Here is a 22,121-nt window from a genome sequence, read left to right as displayed (position 1 = left end):
GTTTGTTTTTGCCCTACAGCAGATGGACACACGGTCTTTCTCTACACGTTTATACCACTGTATCTGTCCGGGTTTATGTGGAAACAGCTGACATTCGGTCTGTTTGTTACTACCGGATCATGTTTGCGCGCTTGCAACGGAAGGAAAGGAAACCCACTTTAACAATTACTGTGCACCTTTGGAAGAGTAACTGAAGGCGACCAGGCAGCGCTGAGGGCTGTTTGAAGTTGGGAGGAAGGGGGAGGGGTGGGTTGGTGAAAGGGATGGCCTCTTGGTTTCAGGGTGAGCCCTTTCTTTGGGAAATCCCTTTTGACTGTCATATTTTTGGATGCCTTCGTCACTGGTCTGGTGGGTGTTGTTCCTGAGATCGAGGGTTTGAGATTGATGTGTTCCTTCGAACTCATCACTTAAATTAAAAAAAAACACTCGTGTTTCGAACAGGACCGAAAGGCTAGCTCCAGGAAGTGGCTGCAAGAAGACTTTGGAAAGGATTCCAACAGCATGTTACAGAGCAGAGGGTGGCGCTTTCACAGAAACGCTGGACCCAAAATGAGCATCGGATCTATCCCTTGAGAGCAGCCCCAGGAGATTTCCCACCCCTTGCAGCTAAAACCAGAGTCAGGAAATGTCTGATTAGCTGGGGATTTAAACACGGAGCGTATCATGAGTTGCAAGGGGCACCGAGTTCCACCAGTGCGCAGGAGGAGCGACTGCGGCCGGCCCAGAGGACAAGGAGCTCGGCCGGGGACCCGGACAACGGCCGGTAGGTTTAACAATCCGACTACTATCTTATGTTTCTGTGTGCGCCCTTTTGGACCATATTAATGCAATAACACACAGCGGGTCTGCTTAATGGTTATTTGGGTTGATCGAATGCATGCAGAACTGAGAGTCTCACTCTCTCCAAAAGTGACTATTAATTAATGTCCCTACGAATCTTCATGGGTGATCAGGGGATTGCTGGCACTTTGTGGTCAGTAGTGGGCGACAAAATGTCTCTGTCACTCGACTTAAGGTCCGTGAGGCTGCGTAGCTCAGGCACAACCCCATGAAATGCCATTTCACACATCATTCGTCTAACAGCTCGCTTTCGATTTTCGCCAGATGCCGTTAGTTTTATACCGAGTCAATAATGATTTCTGTGTACCTTTTGTGCGTATTTTTATCATCGGCAAAAGACGTTTTAATCTTTGGGGCTGGGGGCGGGCACCTGAAGAGACTGTGCTACTTTTTTCTCTGTTAGACGAAACAATTTGGCTGGGGGAAGGTGCCCACTTTGTCAAATGCTGAGGATGTTTTTGGCCATCTGTCGGAGCGTTGCGTGAGCTGGCAATGTGCTGTAGGCTGGCCAGAGGTAATGATTTGTAGTAATTTGTTCATCTGCCCGCTCCTTCATGTGATCGCTTAAGCAATAAAATTACACTTATTATTTCACATCAGCATGGTCCTTTTGTACTGAACGCACGGTTTACACGGAAGCTGCCGCCTGCTAATTGTCTGCTTGGGTTGACTGTTTCCCCCCCCCCCCCCCGCTTTAAGTGTGAAACGCCATTAACTCATGAATACTGCAAGGACGAATGGTGCGTGAAAAAGGTTTCTCATGCGTAAAAGAGTGCATGTCATATTGCCTGGTGCGTGAAATGCTGCATTTATTCTGAAGGCCATAGTTACGGGTAAATTTCACACAGTACTGTAAAACTGAATGTCATTCTTTTAACCCAGGCACAGAAATAGAAGACATTACATTTTGAGCAAAGAACATGTGTAAGAGTATAGTTTTTAGAATTGAAGTAATGTATATACTGGATACATTTCATGACAAGCAGAACAAGTCGGAACGTGAGACTGAGACCTCTTAATTATGTAAATTGAGACAACAGCATCATAACAAGCCCCGTAGGAAATACTTAAGTTTTCTTCTAAAAAAAATGCAATATAGTGATTTCTCAAGTATTAGTTGGAGAACAGATTAAAATTTCTTGCTTAAGTATTATGTGCACTAACACTATTTAAATTAAAATAGCTGAAAGAACAACCTCTAAGTATACATGACTCTTAAGGCGCCGACCAAACTAAAATACATAAAACTGCACTTTATTTTGTCAAGAATGCAATTATGCTGAATGGACTTGTATATAAAATTGATCATCACACAACCCTTCCGGTAGAACAGTTAATGGGATATTCAGTCCCATGATTTAAAAACTTTCCAGTCTGTCATACGGCATGACTAAGGCAAGGCTGCAATGTTGTTTATGCAACACGTGTCGGGCGTACAGATTATGTGGTAACAAAAAATGTAACTCACATTCCATTGCTTCAATAGTGAACTAAACATTTAATTGAAACAAAACATGTACAAAATGAATGCTCATCAAAGGTTACAAAGGCAGCAACATGGAAAAGGTCATTCATTGTTCTGAATGATATATAACGTGTACATACCTTTTGCATTTTCCTTCCTGCATAACACTCAGCCCACAGCTCTTTTTTTTCGTGAATGCATCTGCTTTTGTGACATCCTACAGCAGAGTATCATACTTAATTGCAATCTGTTCCACAAGTTTACAAAATGTAATGTTAAATTTAAAATCATTGTTTTCCATCTTCTGAGGCTCTGGGAAGACTTTTTTTTTGTTAGGGACAAACTATTTCAGGTCTTATTCTGTCATGAATGCTTAGAAATGAGAACTTGAATTCTTCCACTCTACCGACAGTGTATTGGAGTTGTAACATTAAGTGATTGTTTTCCCGCGGAACAGACTGATCAAAATCATGATCAAATTCCTTCAGGTTTTCAGTCTTTGAATGCACTCGCTTGCCTCACCCCACTGAGCACAGTATCTTTTTCCTCATTCTCTTGTTTGAAAAGAAGTCACTTATTTTATGTTCTGTCTTGCAATGTAGAGTTTACTTGTGAAGCTTCCAATTTAAAATTCCATGGCTGTGACCAACAATCGTATTCTCACTGTTCCCGGCCAGTACCAGTAAATATCCAATATGTGAACATCCTACCCAGTCAGGCCTTTTTTTTATTCTGGGATAAATGGCTGTGATGACTTTTTCTGTTTCTTCACAATCGAGTCACTGTAAAGGACAGCGTGATTCATAATACTGCTTCGTTGTTCTTTACTGCAATGCTTTATTCTAAATTGCAGCAACAATGGTACGGCATATAGATGTTTCATTGGGAGTTGGTACACAATAATCTCTAACCTCGAGAAACTGGCTATTTTAACATGTGAATTGGAGACACAAGACTGATCTTCATTACAAAGTGTTGCAATTCTGGGACACTTAAGCATTTGAAGCAGTCCTATTGCCCTATAAGAACGATCAGTCTTGAGTTTAAACCTCGTACAGCAATCTGGTAGCATCTATTCAGAACAGAATTTATTCTAGTCACAGTACTTTTCCACATGTTACTTCACTGCAGATTGACTGTCATGCTACCGGGGATGGGAGATTACAGATAGGACAATAAATCCTGTAGGCCTAAGAAGGTTACAGGTAGAAAGACGGGACAGAAAAAGGACCAGATAATGATCTTCAAGATTAAGAAGTGTTTCGTTAAAATAAATACTGATTAATCATTTCCATCGATTAGCTTGATATAAAGAGGAACAAAAACCGCACAAATAAAATCTCAATGAATTAAAATTAAATTTCGAAATAAAACCTTCAATTAGAACATATAATTCCCGAGAAGAGTTCTAGCTAATTTTAAAAAAACTGTTAATAGTTGGATTAAATCAAGTAAAACACACAGGAAATGAGCGATGGATTGATATTGGATTCAAGTCAAAACATTAGTAGAATTTGATGGATCGAATGGCCTGTTTCTCCGTAATGATGTTCTTTGATGAGTATCTTGCGACTGGGATATAACCAATATTCTGCAGGTATCATAAAGTATCGTGGAGAGAGAAAAGGAGCTAAAGTTTCGAATCTACTTAGACTTCTTTGGAACTGTATAGTGTAACGCGTAACATTTCGCTATTTTTTTTAATAGAAAAGCCATCATTTCACTTTGAAGTTACTAGATACTGGTGCCAGATACTTTAGTTGCGGCTATAGGCACTCTTTAATGAATCTCGGGTGTTTAATGTAGCTCCAATTACCTGTAATACAATCTCTTTGTGGACTTCAGGCTGTTCAGGAGAATTGAGCCGCACAGACCCTCATGGTCCCAGGTTCGATCTTCGCTTAGTACTGACTTGGTAAGTTTCCGCCTGCTTGGCTACAATTGACCACAGTGTCCCTCAATCATCTTGGGGAGAATTGGCCAAGGTACTGGAGGAAACATCCAACGTGTTGGCCGGAAACATATTTTTGCTTGAGAAGATCACGCTCAGATGTAACGTGGTGTCCCCCTCATGTTGAAATAAGGTCCTGATGTTCGGTGTAAAAGGTCGTGTCCACTTGCTGAGGTCTCGGCTCGGATCGGCGAGAGGGAAGAAATTTCACGGAGACATTAGTGCAAATCAAAAATTGAAGGCGTGAAAGACCAAAGTTGGTTTAGAGTCTGCATCTTTCGCGCGGTCACAATCAACCGCAGTGTTTAATAGAGACAGGCCGTCAACAAATTTACGCCTCCGCAGTTCAGCCGAGTGAATCAGTTCACATCTAATTACGCCGGCTCACAGTAGAAAATCGAAGCATTTCTCCAAGCTGACAGCGTCGCCTCTGAAACAAAAGAACTGCAGATGCTGGAAATCTCAACCAAGCAGAACTTGCTGGAGAAACTCAGCAGGTCTGGCAGCACCTGTGCAGAGAAAGCAGAGTTAAGCTTTCGAGTCTGGTGACTTCGTCAGAAATTGTTAGTCGCCAGGCAAAAGTGGTATTTATTCTAAAGGTGAGACTGTTCGGTAAGGGGAGAAGTGCAGATGGATCCCAGAGAGAGAGAGAGAGAAAGATGAAAGGGGTAGATAGACAAGGAAGTTCTAGGTAGCAGGCTGGGATAGAAGAAAAACTGTGTAAGTGGTAATTAGAGTGAAGAGCCAGAGACAGAATGGGTGAGCTGTACTGAAAGCACCCCATATGATGTGATAATGGATCTAGGGGCAAGTGAGAATGTGTGACTGTGCTAAAAGCAAATCATATCATAACAGGAGCAGGTGTGGGATGAGTGAAAACACGGAAGAATGGAATCCAGCTCTAAGGTACTCAATGTTCAGTCTCAGAGGCTGCAAGGTCCCCAAGCAGAAAAATGAAACATTGTTCTTCGAGCTTGTGCTGCGGCTCACTGGAACACTGCAGCAGGCAGGAGGTAGAAATGTTGTTGAGGGAGCACAGTGGTGTGTTGAAGTTGTAGACAACTGGAAACTCAGGGTCAGAATGTAGGTGTTCTACAAAGTGATCAGCCAGCCTGTGTTTTGTCTCCCCAATGGAGACCATATTGTGAACAGCAAATACAGAAGACTAGATTGAATGAAGCGTGGATAAACTGCTGCTTCACCTGGAAGGTGTCTCTGGGGCCTTGGATAGTGAGGAGGGAGGATGTAAATGGGCAGGTGTTACTCATTCTGCAATTGCTTGGGAAGGTGCCGTGGGAGTGTGGGGCATGTTGGGAATAGAGAAGGAGAGGACCAAGTATCCCAGAAGGAATGGTCCATGTGGAATGCTGACAAGGGAGGGGAGGGGAATATATGTCTGATCGTGGCATCCTGTTGGATGTGACAGAAACAGCGGCCTACAATCCTTTGGATGGGGAGGCTGGTAGGGTGGTAAATGAGGAGCAGGGGGATCTTATCATTGTTGTGGGAGAGAAGGGAAGTAATGAGGGAGACAGGGCAAATACAGCTAAGTGTCATTTTGATCATGGTAGAGGGGAATCCTCAGTTGAGGAAAATGTGGAAGGTGGCATTGTCAGAACAGATGCGATGGAGATGGAGAAACTGGGAGAATGGGATGGCGTCCTTACAGGAGGCAGGGCATGAGGATGTATAATCGAGGTAGCTGAGGGAGTTGATGGGTTTGTAATGGATAGGATCCCAAGTTTTGCGATGGTAATAGTGACAACAAATTACAGTATTTACTTCTCAAATTGACAGCAATCTGTGGAATTGGAACATTCACAGCTAAACATGAAAATCCATAATGAAAACATTTCCAGTCCAAATAAAGGAGCAATAATGGAACTCGATGTTAACTCTGTTTCTCACTCCACAGATACCACCAGACTTGCTGAGTTTTTCCAGCATTTTCTGTTTTAGTTCAGAACTCCAGTATCCACAATCATTTGCTTTTCTGAGCATTCAGTAGTTGCTATTAGGAATTCCACATTCCTGGATGCTAATTGAACTGATCAGAGACTGAAATTGAGTGGAATTCACTGAACTAATGAGAGCTTGCCTTTTACATTTTTGACTCTCCTGTAAACCCTTGGAAATAGTTGCATCTTACTGAATGTAGTGCAACTGGATTTTTAACAGTGGACAAAGTTGATAATACATTCTCACCTTGATGAAAGAATAATGTTATACTTGTAGAGTTTAAAATTTCTGTTACAGTAAAATCCACTTTTTAAATAAATACTTCTGATTCTACCTTGAAGCCAAATGAATGACCTGGCAATTTATTTTGCTGTCATAACAGTTTTTTATTACAAGTGATTATTTTAGCGCCTGATTATTTTGTTTGAGAATACTCCAGCGTGATTTGTGCTTATTTTCCTTGCTGGTGTCACTCTCTAGAATAAAGGAGATGACCTTACCTTGGTGGCAGATTCAAACTGATGTCTGAAGCTGAAAATATGTGCTACAGGTTTGTAGGCAGCTTTAGTCAAGGTTGGTAGTGAGCATTATTGATTCACTGCTGACTGCAAAATCTGAGCAATCTGTTTTAAAAGTATTGATTGTAAGTGATAAATATTGGCCTGGACACCACAGATAGCTCTACCTTCTCTCTTCTTCCCTAACCACCGCCACCTGTTCCTCTTCTAAATAACGTGATGGGACCTGTTTTTGCCCTTCTGAGCTAGCAAGATTGGTTCGACGTCTTGTGGAAAAGGATATACTAGCAAATAAGTACACAACTCCAAACTTCTTATAACAGAAGGTTAAATAATTTAAAAATTTCCACCAGCAGTAGATTCAAATAAAATCTTTTCATATAATATTTTAGAAGTGCCTCCAAAACAATTCTGTGAAACTTTATTGCTTGTGCAGCTAAAAAGATAGAAACTGGGTGAACCACAAGCAGGAAAAAAAAACTATTTCATGATGTGAGCTGAAGATTTTATGTTGCATAGAAATTTTTATCGGTCTTGCTTCCTTGCAGTCTGCTATCTGTTGCGTTTTATATTACACAGCAGCATCAAAAATCAACAACGGCTACTTATAAAAGTGCTTTTAACAAAGTAAAACATCAGATAAATAGTTCTGTATATACAATGTATTCTTGCTTCATGACTTTCATTTTTGGCTGGGTTCCGTCTGGGTCAGCTACTTGAAAACATATTGCTGACCTGCACAAAGTGGCGCTAGGGAGAGAGGACTCAGCCAGAAAATTGATTGCCTGTGGTGGCTTACTTTTGATTGAAACAATTTATCTGGCAGGCTAAGTACTTTTACCTTTTGCTGGTGTGGAGAATACCACACCTCCTGAGGTTGTGTTGCATTACTTGAGAACACAATGCAGCATTGCGCTTTATTTTTAAGTGAATCTTACATTGCTGAGGTGTCATCTTTATGAGGAGACACAAAGTCAGGGCCTTATCCAACTATTCAAATGAACAAAATAAAAACCAAAAGAACTGCGGATGCTGTAAATCAGGAACAAAAACAAAGTTTCTGGAAAAGCTCAGCAGGTCTGGCAGCATCTGTGAAGGAAAAAAGAGCTAACATTTCGGGTCTGGTGACCCTTCCTCAGAAAGTCCTTCTGCTTTGTTTTTATTCAAATGAACATACAAATTTACAAATTAGGCTCAGGAGCTGGTTATTCAGTCCCTTCCAGCCTGCATTGACATTTAATAAGATCATATCTGATCTAGTTGTGGTCTCAATTCCACTTTCATATCTACTCCCAGAAGATTCAGGACAATATGAAAGGTCCTGAAATGCTATTCAGAGCAGGGGAATGTTCACATGTCTTGGTCAACATTTACTATTAAAGCAACCGCATTGAAACTGATCAACCGCTAACCCTCTTTCTTGCTAAGTGTGGGACCTTGCTGAATGCTAATTGACTGCTATGCTTGCTGACACACTTCATGAGTGCATTTCATAAGTAGTTCATTGGCTGGAAGTTCATATGAAATGTACCCTACGCGTGCACTTTTATTTATCCTTCTTTATAGCTGTTTATGTTATCTAAATTACAGGAGAATGGCCTCAGTTGAGGCTGCTACTGCTGACACCCACTTTGTCCAAATACAGGACAAAATACTGGATCAGATATTGTCAATAAATGAAATGCTGTAAAATACTGTGCACAGTAGTGATACGATGCTTGGAATATTGAGAAATTTCTTTGAAGCTGCTATCACCATAATAATGCTAGTCTCCAGGAAATTTAAACTTCAGGTCCTACCCAGTTTGGATGAGGTCATAGAGTTATACAGCACGGAAAAGACCCTTCAGTCCAACTTGTCTATGCAGACCAAGTTTTCCAAACTAAAACTAGTCCCACTTGCCTGCATTTGGTCTATATCCCTCTACACCCTTCCTATTCATGTACCTGTCCAAATGTCTTTAATGGTTGTAACTGCATCTACCACTTCCTCTGACAGTTCATTCCACACACGAACCACTGTCTGTGTGATAAAGTTGCCCCTCAGGTCCCTTTTAAATATTTCCCCTCATACCTTAAACCTATGCTTTCTAGTTTTGAACTCTCCCACCCTAGGGAAAAGACCATTGCTATTCACTTTATCTATAAAGCTCTATAAGGTCACCCCTTAACCTCCTACACTCCAGTGAAAAAAAAGTCCCAGCCTATCCAGCCTCTCCTTATAACTCAAACCTTCCAGTCCAGTAAAATCCTTGTAAAACTTTTCCAAACCCTCTCCAATTTAATAATACCCTTCCTATAGCACTATCTGTTAAAGTCGTGACATCGTATTTCCATTTATACCTCCATCTTTGCATTCACATACATGCTCAGTAACCTTGATTTAGACTATATTTCTTTGTGCCTTTCTCTGACTCCACCCATTTACTTACTATTCCTTTTTCTGGTGTTTTCTATTTCTCCCAGTACTTTGTGCATTTCAGCACTTTACCCAGACATTGTCTTATGGTTCGTATATTCCTGCCAAGTTAGTTTACATCCTCACCAATAGCTTTACATTTGTCAAAATGCCTCATCAGGAATTCAGTCCCAACTCTGTTTAGACCCAAATCTACAGGTGTCATCTCCTGCAGAGCCTTCCGTTTCCATTCTGCCAGCTGCTTAACTCCCATTTTCTAGCACACACTTGTGCATGGCACTGGGAATAATCTGAAGAAGACTGCTTTTTGAGGTCCTGCTTGCTAATTTGCTTTCTAGTTTCCTAAATTCTGACTGAAGGACCACATCACTGTTTCTGCCTATGCCTTTGTCCACAATGTGGATTCTGACTTCTCTAACTTCGCCCTCCTCTCCCTTCCCCTTTGCAAGATGGTGGCACCAGCAAGGTAGGTAGAGTGCGGAATCCTGAGCTCGTCTGATCCAGGTCAGCTGTGTGCTTTTTCTCTCTTTCTTTTTTGTCTTTTTTCTTTTTCTTTTCTTCATCTTCCTGATGTCGTGTGGAGGCCGGAGTGGTATTGGCAATGACTGGGGTGGGGACTCCCGGTTTCGTAGGTACAATGCATGGACTCCTGCAATTGGTGGCAGGGCATTGGCTGCAGTGTTGGCGGAGCGGGGACTCCTGGCTCCATCAGCACGGAGCAGGGACCTTGCAGAGACTTTGCATGAGTGCTGGAGCCATGTCCAGGACCCTAGCCAATGAGAATGGACTCTATTTAAGTACTTTCTTTTTATTCTTTTATACCTCAAAATGTGCCAGATTGTGGTGGCAGAACACTTTATATTGTATTTCCTGAGATATGTGTGACGATAAATTATTCATTCACTCATGTCACCCTAACCACCACCCCCAGGATGGTTGCAGTTGCTCTGTGACAATGGAAACTGGGAGGGCTTTTCTGATGAAGGGTCTAGGCCCGAAACGTCAGCCTCTCTGCTCCTATGATGCTGCTTGGCCTGCTGTGTTCATCCAGCCCTGCACCTTGTTGTCTAGGATAGCACACTATCCTGGATACTGATCTGTGACTGCAGAAAAAACAATAAGTATTGAGTCACCTATCACTCTCTGGTCTTCAGTATTCCTTGTACTGCCCTGTACAGCTTAACCATCCATGGTGCCAAGGTCCTGTCCCTGGTTGCTCTTCCCAGTTGAAGCATCACCCCCATCAGATTCAGAACTGCATACTGGTTGGAGAATGGGTACATATAGGGGATCTATAATTTTGATGTTTTTATTGCCATGTGATACAGCTGTGTGCTGTAAGTAAATAAAAATATTTGTTTAAAACGACAGGGGTAGGGGTTATGTTAAAAAGAGCGAATTTCTCCTCATCTGGTCATAACACTAATACTGCTTACTCTTATTGTACTTAACACTCTAATAGTAATAAATATTACTTAAAATTTAAAGGTAAGATAAAATACACACCGACTATCCATATTACTAATTTTTACTCAATTCCAACATGGAAATTAAAATGGTTATTTAGACTGTACCTCCTTCCTCACGACACTATATTTCCCTACTCATCAAAATTACAAGCATTCACTTTGTCTTCGCTATACTTAGTGACACAATGCTGTTTTGTTTTGCTGATATTTAAAGGAAACAATAAACAATAATTTATTGATTAATTCTTTTTTAAAAATTGAGTTAGGTAGATCTAGTTGGAAACCTGACCAGAAATAATGGGGATAAATATGGATGAGCTGATTATATATGCTGTAGGATACACTGATTCCTGTTGTAAGTGGGAGCAGAGGGGGTGCATATTGTACTCAATGGTTGATTTGTGGAAATATGGGGTTCAATAAAGTATCTTTACTGTGAACGATAAGTATTTGCAAATGCTTTTGAGTCAGTATTGGTATCTATTCGATCACAGACTTGGTAACAGAAGCTAACCCTGGCATTGCCTATATAACAACATGACATACAGCCTGGAGCAAATCTAGAGCATGGCATATATTAATTAATTCAATTTGCAACACAGGTGAGGTGCTGTTCTAACAGTATCCTCGACTGAGTAAATGGTACAGGTAAGAATCAGTTTCATGCCTTGTAACTGGCTAAGAACCACATGAAGCTTGCTAATTTTAACTGGTACATTTATAGTATGACGGGTATAGGAGTTCCTAGGTCTAGGAAATTTTTATATTGGTGACGTGACCACAACAAATGGTATTTTTAGCATTATCATCCAGGTGCCTATGTCCAGACCACATTCAGAAAATCTGAAAGTCCATAATGATCACATAGGGTCCATTCCCCATGTCACTTGTAATTCAGTCTAATTGATATAGGTGTGGCAGTTTGCTTTTACCCCTTGCTTTTATCAATTCCATATTGTTTAACTTTCTCTCATCTATGACCAATAAAGAATTCCTTATCAGTGCATTCCTGTTCATGAAAAAAATCATCTTCCATAGAGCTAAAATTGAAAGTGGAATTGGATGCCAAATGTGGAAGGGCCATCCTGTCATAGGGTGCTTAACTATTACTAGGGGCCTAAAAGACCCTGACATCTTACCAAGGTGTAAGTTGAAGGTATTCCACTGATTATAATAGATTTCTGTTTGTTTTATGAATCTATTCTCCAATTCATGGATTTAGCTAACTAAACATTATTTCCATAAATAGTTCTGTCAGTGGGAAGGAAAAGAATATTGTGAAATATAGCACAAGATATGAGTTTAGCAAAAGTATTTTTCTTGTATGACATTGAGTCTGAGGTCATGAAGGAAGTAATCTCTTTACCATGACCAAGGGACCTGATTAAACTGGAGTTTTAAGAGACATGTGAATAGCTGTCATAAAAATATTGATTCTAATGCTTTCATTTGTGTATAAATGTTCTTTGAAGATAGTTTGAAGATCAGTGATAATAAATTACTTTTGAAATTAATAAAATCCACATCTTTTTGAGGCTATACTTGTGGTCTGAGCTCCATTGATCCAAAAGGGAGGACCGATTCTGCAGCAGTTGAGTAATCTGTTGCAGTGAACTGCTGTTCATTAATGCAGAACGTCTCTTGATTTGAGCCACTGATTTTGAGAAAGAAATTGATTCAAAGGCACAACTGCTCTAAAAATATCCAACTGGTATATTGAGAGAAGTGTTGTCAAATTTTCCCCCAGGCGATGTGTCAGTAAAGAGGTAAATTCTGATAAACTGCTTGATTATTAGTTAAGGCTCTGTTTGCCTAAACTTATATTAATTGTAATTTATTTTTGATGGTATCCCAGCAAGCATTCTTACACCAGAAATAAAGTAAATACATTTTGTACTGGAAAAGTTTATTTTCTGCATAGAACATTGCGAACTCTATATTTTTATAACAGGTGCTTCCCATCAGAAGATAATTTTATGACACAATGAATATTCCTTTCTTCATGTCTTCATTTGTGACATTGTCTTTGACCAACATTATGGTGAATGGGTCCATCACATTCATTACCACCCACCCAGCTGTAAGTCCAGTTAGACTCAGAAAAAATACTTGATCTGTGTACTTCTACAGGAAATCGCATGAGGTATTTAAGTAATAAGATATTTCCAGCATCTCACATGCATTGATTGCATCCGGAAGGTCTTCAAAAAAGATTTGTCCAGTACCATTTGAAAGACAATCTCAGGATTACAGGATTCATTGCAATGATGCTTTATATTTTGTTGAGTTGGAATCTATTGTTTTGCATCAATGAACATTTGATCAATGTCATCCATCTCTCATAACTCTAAGTATTCTGAAAGGAGTCAGAATAAAATTGATTGAAAGGAAACTGTCACACTTAAAGGAAACTCACCACCGATATGGAGAAAAGCTATGGATCTATTAAAGTGCCAAAGACAGAATAATGAAGCTGAATGAATGATGTATTTCCAAGTGGGGGAAGAAAATCCAAATATACCTGATGTTTGGTGGTTCACAGTGGTTCCACATCATGCCCATTTTAAAAGAATATAGCTGTGTTGGTGAAGATATAGTGGTGGGAAGGTCCATGGTTGGTGATGTAGTCTGGAGATGTTACCAATCTCATCAGTTAAAGGGATATTTTTTCTGCTTGTGCCTGTTACTAAAGTGGTAACACCCCACCTATTTAAGACATTGTTTATGTTGTATTTCTGAATCAGGATCTCAACTGACATCTGGAAAATATGATTTTCTTTTTACAGGCTGCTCATGAGTTTAAAGTTTGCAACCATTTCTTATTTTTTAATGTGTTAATTGCAAACATTTAGTTAAAATTGTGGTACCATACTCAACTTGTGTAGGCTAATAAATGGAGCCACGGAATTAAAAGAAGTAGTTAAGGTTGACATCTTGAAATTTTGTCTTGAAGTGCAGCATAGCAGAGTGTATATCAGCATGTTTGGTGAATAAGGGAGGTAGGTGAGGAGGGTTGGGATTAGGGTTAGGGGAGGAAGATATCCCTTTCCTTTTCTTTCTCTACCTTTGTCAGCCTGTAGCAGAGTGGAGGTTCAAACCTGCATGGGAGGTGACATGCAAACCTGCATGGGAAGGCATTCTCCCGCAAACATGTTTGGAGACAAATAAAAGGTAACATTGCAAGGAAAAGGACATATAATTGGTTGATGTGTATTTGGGTTACTTAATTAAAAGACTCTAGGCGAAGGGGACTAAGAAGTTACTGATATTGAAGAAAACATAAAGAAATTTTATCCCTTAACCACTCACCTATTAGAATGTTAAATCTTAATTTTGCAATGTCTATTTGCAGTGCTAAAACCATTTGGGAGGTGTAGGGTTTATTAATTATAAATTAATTTATTTCGATTCTTTATGAACAAAAAGATGATGGGTCAGACAATGTACTGCAACTGCACCAAATGGGAATGTCTGGATACTGGTGTGACCCATGGTAAATACATCTGTAGTGAGTGTTTGAGGCTGCAGGAGCTTCAGTTTGGAGTTAGTGAGCTAGAGACAAAGCTGCAGACACTATGGTACATCAGGAAAGGAAAATATAACCTAAAAATCCCTTATGACAAGATGTTCTGAGTTAGTCAGTGATCCGGGGCAGGAAACTATGATGGCAGTTGAAGCAGGTAAGCAGACCCAAAAGGCAGGAGGAAAGGATCATTGGTCTTTGTAATTGTCCAACAGGGTTTGAGGGGTTTTCAGCTTGTTGGATGAGAGTGATAGCTGCAGGATGAGCTAACTGACGTGGCACCGTGCTAGAGGAAACCATTAAAGCATCGAAAGCAAAAGGAATGTCACAGCTGTTCGGGGCTAATACAGTGAGGGAGATTGACATTGTGTCCAAAGCAAAGAGCTTGAGTCCAGATGACTATTATCTGACCAGGTCCTAACTTTAAACACCAGGTTGTTATCTGGAATGAGCAGGCTGTCTTACTAGGAAGTATTGAACAGGCTGAGTTTGTGTTCATTGGACATTAAAAGAGTGAGATCCAAGCTTAATTGAAGTGCAAAGTTGACATGAAAAGAATGATTCATCTCAGATAAGTCTTCCAGTAGATGAGTCCATTTAGTCCACTTAAAATTAGGTGTCACCTTTTCACACAGATGAAGAGATTTGTTTTTCTTGAAGGGTTGTATGACTTTGGAACTCCGCTTCAGAAGGCAATGAAGACAGGATCACTGGAAATTTTTAAGACAGGTGTAGATAGTTTTCCATTTGGCAAGGGAATCAAAGTTATCACGGGTAGCTAGGAGTTTGGAGCTGGAAATAAATGAAGCAATCAACCATGATTTTATTGAATGATGGAGCAGCCTCAAGGGACCAAATGCTCTATTTTTGCTCCGAATTTTTATATTCGTATGTACATATTTTGCCAAAAATAAGAATAAATATGTTGTAAAACAAAAACAGAAGTTGCTGGAGAAACTCAGCATGTGTGGGAGCATCTAGAACATAGAACATAGAACATAGAACATTACAGCGCAGTACAGGCCCTTCGGCCCTCGATGTTGCGCCGGCCTGTGAAACCAATCTGAAGCCCGTCTAACCTAAACTATTCCATTATCATCCATATGTTTATCCAATGACCATTTAAATGTCCTTAAAGTTGGCGAGTCTACTACTTTTGCAGGCAGGGCATTCCATGCCCTTACTACTCTCTGAGTAAAGAACCTACCTCTGACATCTGTCCTATATCTATCACCCCTCAATTTAAAGCTATGTCCCCTCGTGCTAGCCATCACCATCCGAGGAAAAAGGCTCCCACTGTCCACCCTATCTAATCCTCTGATCATCTTGTATGTCTCTATTAAGTCACCTTTTACCTTCTTCTCTCTAACGAAAACAGCCTCAAGTCCCTCAGCCTTTCCTCATAAGACCTTCCCTCCATACCAGGCAACATCCTGGTAAATCTCCTCTGCACCCTTTCCAATGCTTCCACATCCTTCCTATAATGTGGTGACCAGAACTATACGCAATACTCCAAGTGCGGCCGCACCAGAGTTTTGTACAGCTGCTACATGACCTCATGCTCCGAAACTCAATCCCTCTACCAATAAAACCTAACATACCATACGCCTTCTTAACAATGCTATCAACCTGGGTGGCAACTTTCAGTGATCTATGCGCATGGACACCGAGATCTCTCTGCTCATCCACACTACCAAGAATCTTACCATTAGCCCAGTACTCTGAATTCCTGTTACTCCTTCCAAAGTGAATCACCTCACACTTTTCCGCATTAAACTCCATTTGGCACCTCTCAGTCCAGCTCTGCGGCTTATCTATGTCCCTCTGTAACCTGCAACATCCTTCCGCACTATCCATAACTCCACCGACTTTGGTGTCATCCGCAAATTTACTAACCCATCCTTCTACGCCCTTATCCAGGTCATTGATAAAAATGACAAACAGCAGTGGCCCCAAAACAGATCCTTGAGGTACACCACTAGTAACTGAACTCCAGGATGAACATTTCCCATCAACCACCACCCTCTGTCTTCTTACAGCTAGCCTGTGGGAAGAAAGCACAGTTAATGTTTGAATTTGGTGTCTCTTCATCAGATCTGTTCTACCACTGTCACTTTTCCACAGGAGGGCCCTCAGTGTTATTTTCCTTCAGTGTGAGTCATTTGCCTTTAGTTGTGTTGATTTGTGGTTTCTTGTGAAACCAATTTTTGCGGTGTTGCCAATGATTACATGGAGGAGGAGTCAGTGATGCTGTCTTCAGTAATTATCTCTTCTTCTATTTTTGTAATCTGAACTGGATTCTGAAGGTAATATACTGCTGCATCTTATCCTGTCTTTCTGTTCTTGTATCCTTCAGGACTCCTCTTCAGACAATCTAATAAGAGTTTGCTTACTGTTTTGCTGAGACCAAATATGTCGATGATCCTTTCATAAATGTATTTGTACAGGTTTATTCCAGTTGGGTCTTAAACCAAATCTTTATTGATATCTCTTTCCTGAAACCACTCCCATGCTTAGGGCTACAATGTTTAGTCAGTTGGCTACTTTTGTTTGCTTGTCTGTTTTTATCTTCTGATCTTGTGAATCTCACCTGTGATTACTTGTTCAAAGCCTAACTATTGCTGTCAAATCAAGGACCGTTAAAGTGTGGAGGCAATAATGAAACTATGGATAAGTGGTTTACAGGTTAAGACAATACCATGTAGGAGTAGAAGAAGGCCATTCGGCCCATTGAGTCTGGTCTGTCTGAGGTTATGGCTGATCAGATAACCATTGACAATGCTTTCCTACTTCTTCCCCAGAATCCTTGACTCTCTTACTGATAAAACATTGTCTATCTCAGCCTCAGTTTTGTGTTCATAAAGGAGGGCACAAATAACATACTAAAAATTGTTGGGGAACACAGGCTTTAATGAGAAGGAGGAACTGGAGGAAATCAGTATTAGTAAGGGAATAGTGATTCAGAAATTGATGGGATTAAAGGTCAATTAAATCCTTAGGCACTGATAATCTACATCCTGGACTACTTAAAGAAGTGGTCCTAGAAATTGTAGGTGTATTGATGGTCATCTTTTAAAATTTTCTAGGCTCTGAAACACTTCCTACAGAATAAAGGGTTGCTAATGTAAACTCTCTATTTAAGAAGGGGAAGCAGAGGCAAAATTGGGAATTACAGACCAGTCAACCTTGGTAGTGGAAAAAATGCTAGACTCCATAAAAGAAAGATGAGCATTTGGAAAACAGTGGCAGGATTGGTCAGAGTCAGCATGGATTTATGAAAGGGAAATCCATACTTGACAAATCTACTCAAATTCTTCAAAGATTCAACTATGAGAGATGATGAGGGAGAGCCAGTAGTAAGGGTAGGTGATGGCCTAGTGGTATTATCATAAGATTATTAATCCAGAAATTTAGCTAATATTCTGGGGACCTGGGTTCAAATCCTGCCACAGCAGATGGTGGAATTTGAATTCAGTAAATATAAATCTGGAATTAAAAATCTACTGATGAGCATGAAATCATTGTCGATTGTTGGAAAAACCCATCTGGCTCACTAATGTCCCTTCAGGGAAGGAAATCCTCACCTGGTCTGGCCTACATGTGACTCCAGACCCACAGCAATGTGGTTGACTCTCGATTGCCCTCTGAAATGGCTTAGCATGCCATTCAGTTGTACCAATCGCTATAAAGTCTCAAAGAAATGCAACTGGACAGATCACCTGTCATCGACATAGGCACCAGAAAAGACAATGGCAGAAACAGCCCTGTCAACCCTACAGAGTCCTCCTCACTAACATCTGGGGGCTAGTGCCAAAATTGGGAGAGCTGTCTCACAGACTAGTCAAGCAACAGCCTGACATAGTCATACTCACAGAATCATACCTTACAGACAATGTCCTAGACACCACCATCACCATCCCTGGATATATCCTGCTCCCACCAGCAGGACAGACCCGGCAGAGGTGGCGGCACAGTGGTATACAGTTGGGAGGGTGTTGCTCTAGGAGTCCTCAACATTGACTCTGGACCACATGAAGTCTCGTGACTACAGGTTGAACAGGGACAAGGAAAACTCCTGCTGATTACCACGTACAATTCACGCTCTGCTGATAAATCAGCACTCCTTCGTGTTGAGCAACACTTAGAGGAAGCACTGAGGATGGCAAGGGCACAAAATGTTGTCTGAGTGAGGGATTTCAATGTTCACCACCAACAGTGACTCGGCAGCAGTACTACAGATCGAGCTGGTCGGATCCTAAAGGATATAGCTGCAAGACTGGGTCTGTGGCAGGTGATGAGGGAACCAGCAAGAGGGAAAAAACATACTTGACCTTATCCTTACCAATCTGCCAGATGCAGATGCATCTGTCCATGAGAGTATTGGTAAAAATGACCACTGCACAGTCCTTGTGGAGACGAAATAGCACTTCTAATTGAGAATAACCTCCCCTGTGTTGTGTGGCACTATCACCGTGCTAAATGGGACAGATTTTGAACAGATCTAGCAACTCAAGACTGGTCATCGATGAAGTGCTGTGGGCCATCAACAGCAGCAGAATTGTACTTCAGCACAATCTGTAACCTCATAGCCTGGCATGTCCCCCACTCAACCATTACCACCAAGCCAGGGGATCAACCCTGGTTCAGTAGAGATGGAAGGAGGGCATGCCAGGAGCAGCACCAGGCATATCTGAAGATGAATGGTCAACCCAGTGAAGCCACCAAACAGGACTATTTACATGTCAAACAACATATGTAGCAAGTGATAGACTGAGATAAGCGATCCCACAACCAATGGATCAGATGTAAGCTCTGCAGCCCTGCCACATCGAGTCCTGAATGGTGGTGAACTATTAAACAACTCACCAGAGGAGGAGGCTCCACAAATATCCCCATGATCAATGATGGAAGAGCTCAGCACATCAGTGTAAAAGATAAGGCTGAAGCTTTTGTGGCAATCTTCAGCCAGAAGTGCTGAGTGGATGATCCATCACAGCCTTCTCCAGTGGTCCCCAGCATTACAGATATCAGCCTTCAGCCATATCAATTTATTCTCTGTGATATTAAGAAACAATTGGAGGCACTGCATACTGCAAAGGCTACTGGCCCTGACAACATTCTGGCAATAGCACTAAAGACTTGTGCTCCAGAACTTACCACTCCTGTAACCAAGCTGTTCCAGTACATTTACAACACTGGTATCTACCCATCAATGTGGAAAAATGCCCAAGTATATCCTGTACATAATAAGCAGGACAGATCTAACCCGGCCAATTACTGCCCCATCAGTCGACTCTCAATCATCAGTAAAGTGATGGAAGGTGTCATCAACAATGCTATCAAGTAGCACCTGCTCAGCAATAACCTGCTCAGTGATGTCCACTCTGGGTTTCTTCAGGGTCACCCAGCTCCTGACCTCATTACAGCCTTGGTTCAAACATGGACAAAAGAGCTGAATTCCAGAAGTGAGATGAGAGTCACAGCCCTTGACATCAAGGCTACATTGACCAAGTATGGCATCAAGGAGCCCTAGCAAAACTAGAATCAATAGGTTCGGGGGCAAAATCTCCGGTGGTTGGTGTCGTTCCTGACACATAGGAGGATGGTCATGGTTGTTGGAGGTCAGTCATCTCAGCTCCAGGACATCTCTGCAGGAGTTCCTCAGGGCAGTGTCCTCGGCCCAACCATCTTCAGCTGCTTCATCAATGACCTTCCCTCCATCATAAGGTCAGAAGTGGGGATGTTCGCCAATGATTGCACAATGTTCAGAACCATTTGTGACTCCTCAGATATTGAAGCAGCCCATGTCCAAATGCAACAAGATCTGGATAATATTCAGGCTTGGGCTAAAAAGTGGCAAGTAACATTTGCGCCACACTAATGCCAGGCTATGACCATCACCAATAAGAGACAATCTAACCACTGCCCCTTGCTACTCAACAGTGTTACCATCACTGAATCCCTAACCACTGCCCCTTGGCATTCAACAGTGTTACCATCACTGTATCAACATCCTGGGGTTATCATTAACCAAAAACTCAACTGGACTCATCACATAAAAACAGTGGCCACAAGAGCAGGCCAGAAGCTAGGAATACTGTGGCAAGTAACTCACCTCCTGATTCCTCAAAGCCTGTCTACCATCTACAAGGCACAAGTCAGGAGCATGTTGGAATACTCCCCACTTGCCTGGATGAGGGCAACCCCAACAACACTCAAGAAACTTGACACCATCCAGGACAAAGCAGCCCACTTGATTGGCACTACATCCACAAGCATCCACTCCCTCCACCACTGATGCTCAGTAGCAGCAGTGTGTACAATCTACAAGATGCACTGCAGAATTCACCAAAGATCCTCAGACAGCACCTTCCAAACCCACAACCACTTCCATCCAGAAGCACAAGGGCAACAAATGTGTGGGAACACCACCACCTTCCAGTTCCCCTCCAAGCCACTCACCATCCTGACTTGGAAATATATCGCCATTCCTTCACTGTCACTGGGCCAAAATCTTGGAATTCGCTCCCTAATGGCATTGTGGGTCAAACCACAGCAGGTAGACTGGAATGGTTCAAGAAGGCAGCTCACCACCACCTTCCCAAGGGCAACTAGGGATGGGCAAGAAATGCTGGCCAACCAGCGACACCCACATCTCACAAATGAATAATAAAAAAAATGCGGTTTACTTGGACTTTCAGAAGGCTTTCAACCATGTCCCACATTAGAGATTAATGCCAAAAATTAACATCTATGGGATTGGAGGTAGTGCATTGAGATGGATAGAGAACAGGTTGTCAGAGAAGAAACAAAGAGTAAGAATATACAAGTCTTTTTCTGAATGGCAAGCTTGTGAATTGTGGTATATTACATGGCTCAGTGTTTGGATCTCAGGGATTCACAATATATTATTATCACAATACATAAACTGGGTGGGTGGGTGAGCTGTGAGGAGGATGCAGAGATGTTGCAGTATGATTTGGTGAGGCTGAGTGAGTGGGCAATTGCATGGCAGATGCAATATAATTTGGAAGGCAGGTTACAATCAGAGTGGGGACAGCGTTCACAGCATTGACATCTGGTTCCAGCATTCGCTGCTGCACATGGATCTCAGAGGCTGACAAGAAGAAAATAAAATCTTTGGAACACTGCTAATAGGCCTTTGGATTGTTAGCTCAGTGGCATTACCAGTAGGTCACAAAATGACACTAATTGCCATGGTGGGATTTGAAGGCATGTCCCCAGGGCATTAGATTAACTGCTCTTGGACCTTCCAATTACTCGTCTAGTGACACCATCAGTATCCCACCCTTGTCTCGACCAATGATGACAGTTGTCATGGTTACCATTACCAAACTTAAGTTGCAATTCTTGATTTATTCATTGAATTTAAACCCTACCAGCTGCATGGAATGTCCCTGGAACATTAGTCTAGGGTTCTGTGTTACTATTCCGTTGACATTATCTGTATGCCACCATCTCCCCCAGTTTTTGATGTACTTTCTTTCAGCATTAGACAAGTTATAAGAATGGAATTGAACAGGTACAATGCAATTCTCCTTATAAAATAAAAATTGCTACTACAGTTGATGTGACTATTGAACAGAACCTGTGAGTGTTTTTGTTTGATGCCTCATCAGGGATACTGAAAGATCAGATAAGATTGTTGTAAAAGATCTAGCAAAGTTTATGAGCCCTAAATTTGCCCATACCTTATTTTAAAGAAGAGTTCTTGCGTATTGAATTGAAGCTAGTTTCTCTTTAGAGGATTAAGTTAATCCCTTACCATTTATGGTTGTTTGCAGTCTTCCCTCCCTAACTAACTGACTCTTTTCCTGTTGATTAGGTATCTACTGGTGGTAAGGCTGGATAAAACCATATCACTGACTTATAGTCATCTCAGATATTGTGTGAAGGTTTTATATATAAGCATATATACAATCCACAAGGGTTGATGCTAAGCAAACCTTTTAAAAGG

At 41.4% G+C, this 22,121-nt stretch overlaps 1 protein-coding gene across 1 annotated transcript in view; it reads left to right on the top strand.

Moving 5' to 3' along the window:
• The first annotated feature begins 596 nt into the window (after nucleotides 1-596).
• The window catches only part of LOC125484268, a 110,329-nt gene continuing 88,804 nt past the window's right edge, over nucleotides 597-22,121 (top strand). Inside the window, exon 1 of the mRNA XM_048602304.1 lies at nucleotides 597-763. Coding sequence (XP_048458261.1) covers nucleotides 664-763 — 100 coding nt within the window. The 5' untranslated portion in view covers nucleotides 597-663. The remainder of the gene's footprint in view (nucleotides 764-22,121) is intronic.

This window comes from Rhincodon typus, chromosome 10, assembly GCF_021869965.1.
Source record: "Rhincodon typus isolate 14 chromosome 10, sRhiTyp1.1, whole genome shotgun sequence".
Lineage (NCBI taxonomy): Eukaryota > Metazoa > Chordata > Chondrichthyes > Orectolobiformes > Rhincodontidae > Rhincodon > Rhincodon typus.
The sequence above is the reverse complement of the archived record's forward strand: the minus strand, read 5'-3'. Positions and strand labels throughout refer to the sequence as shown.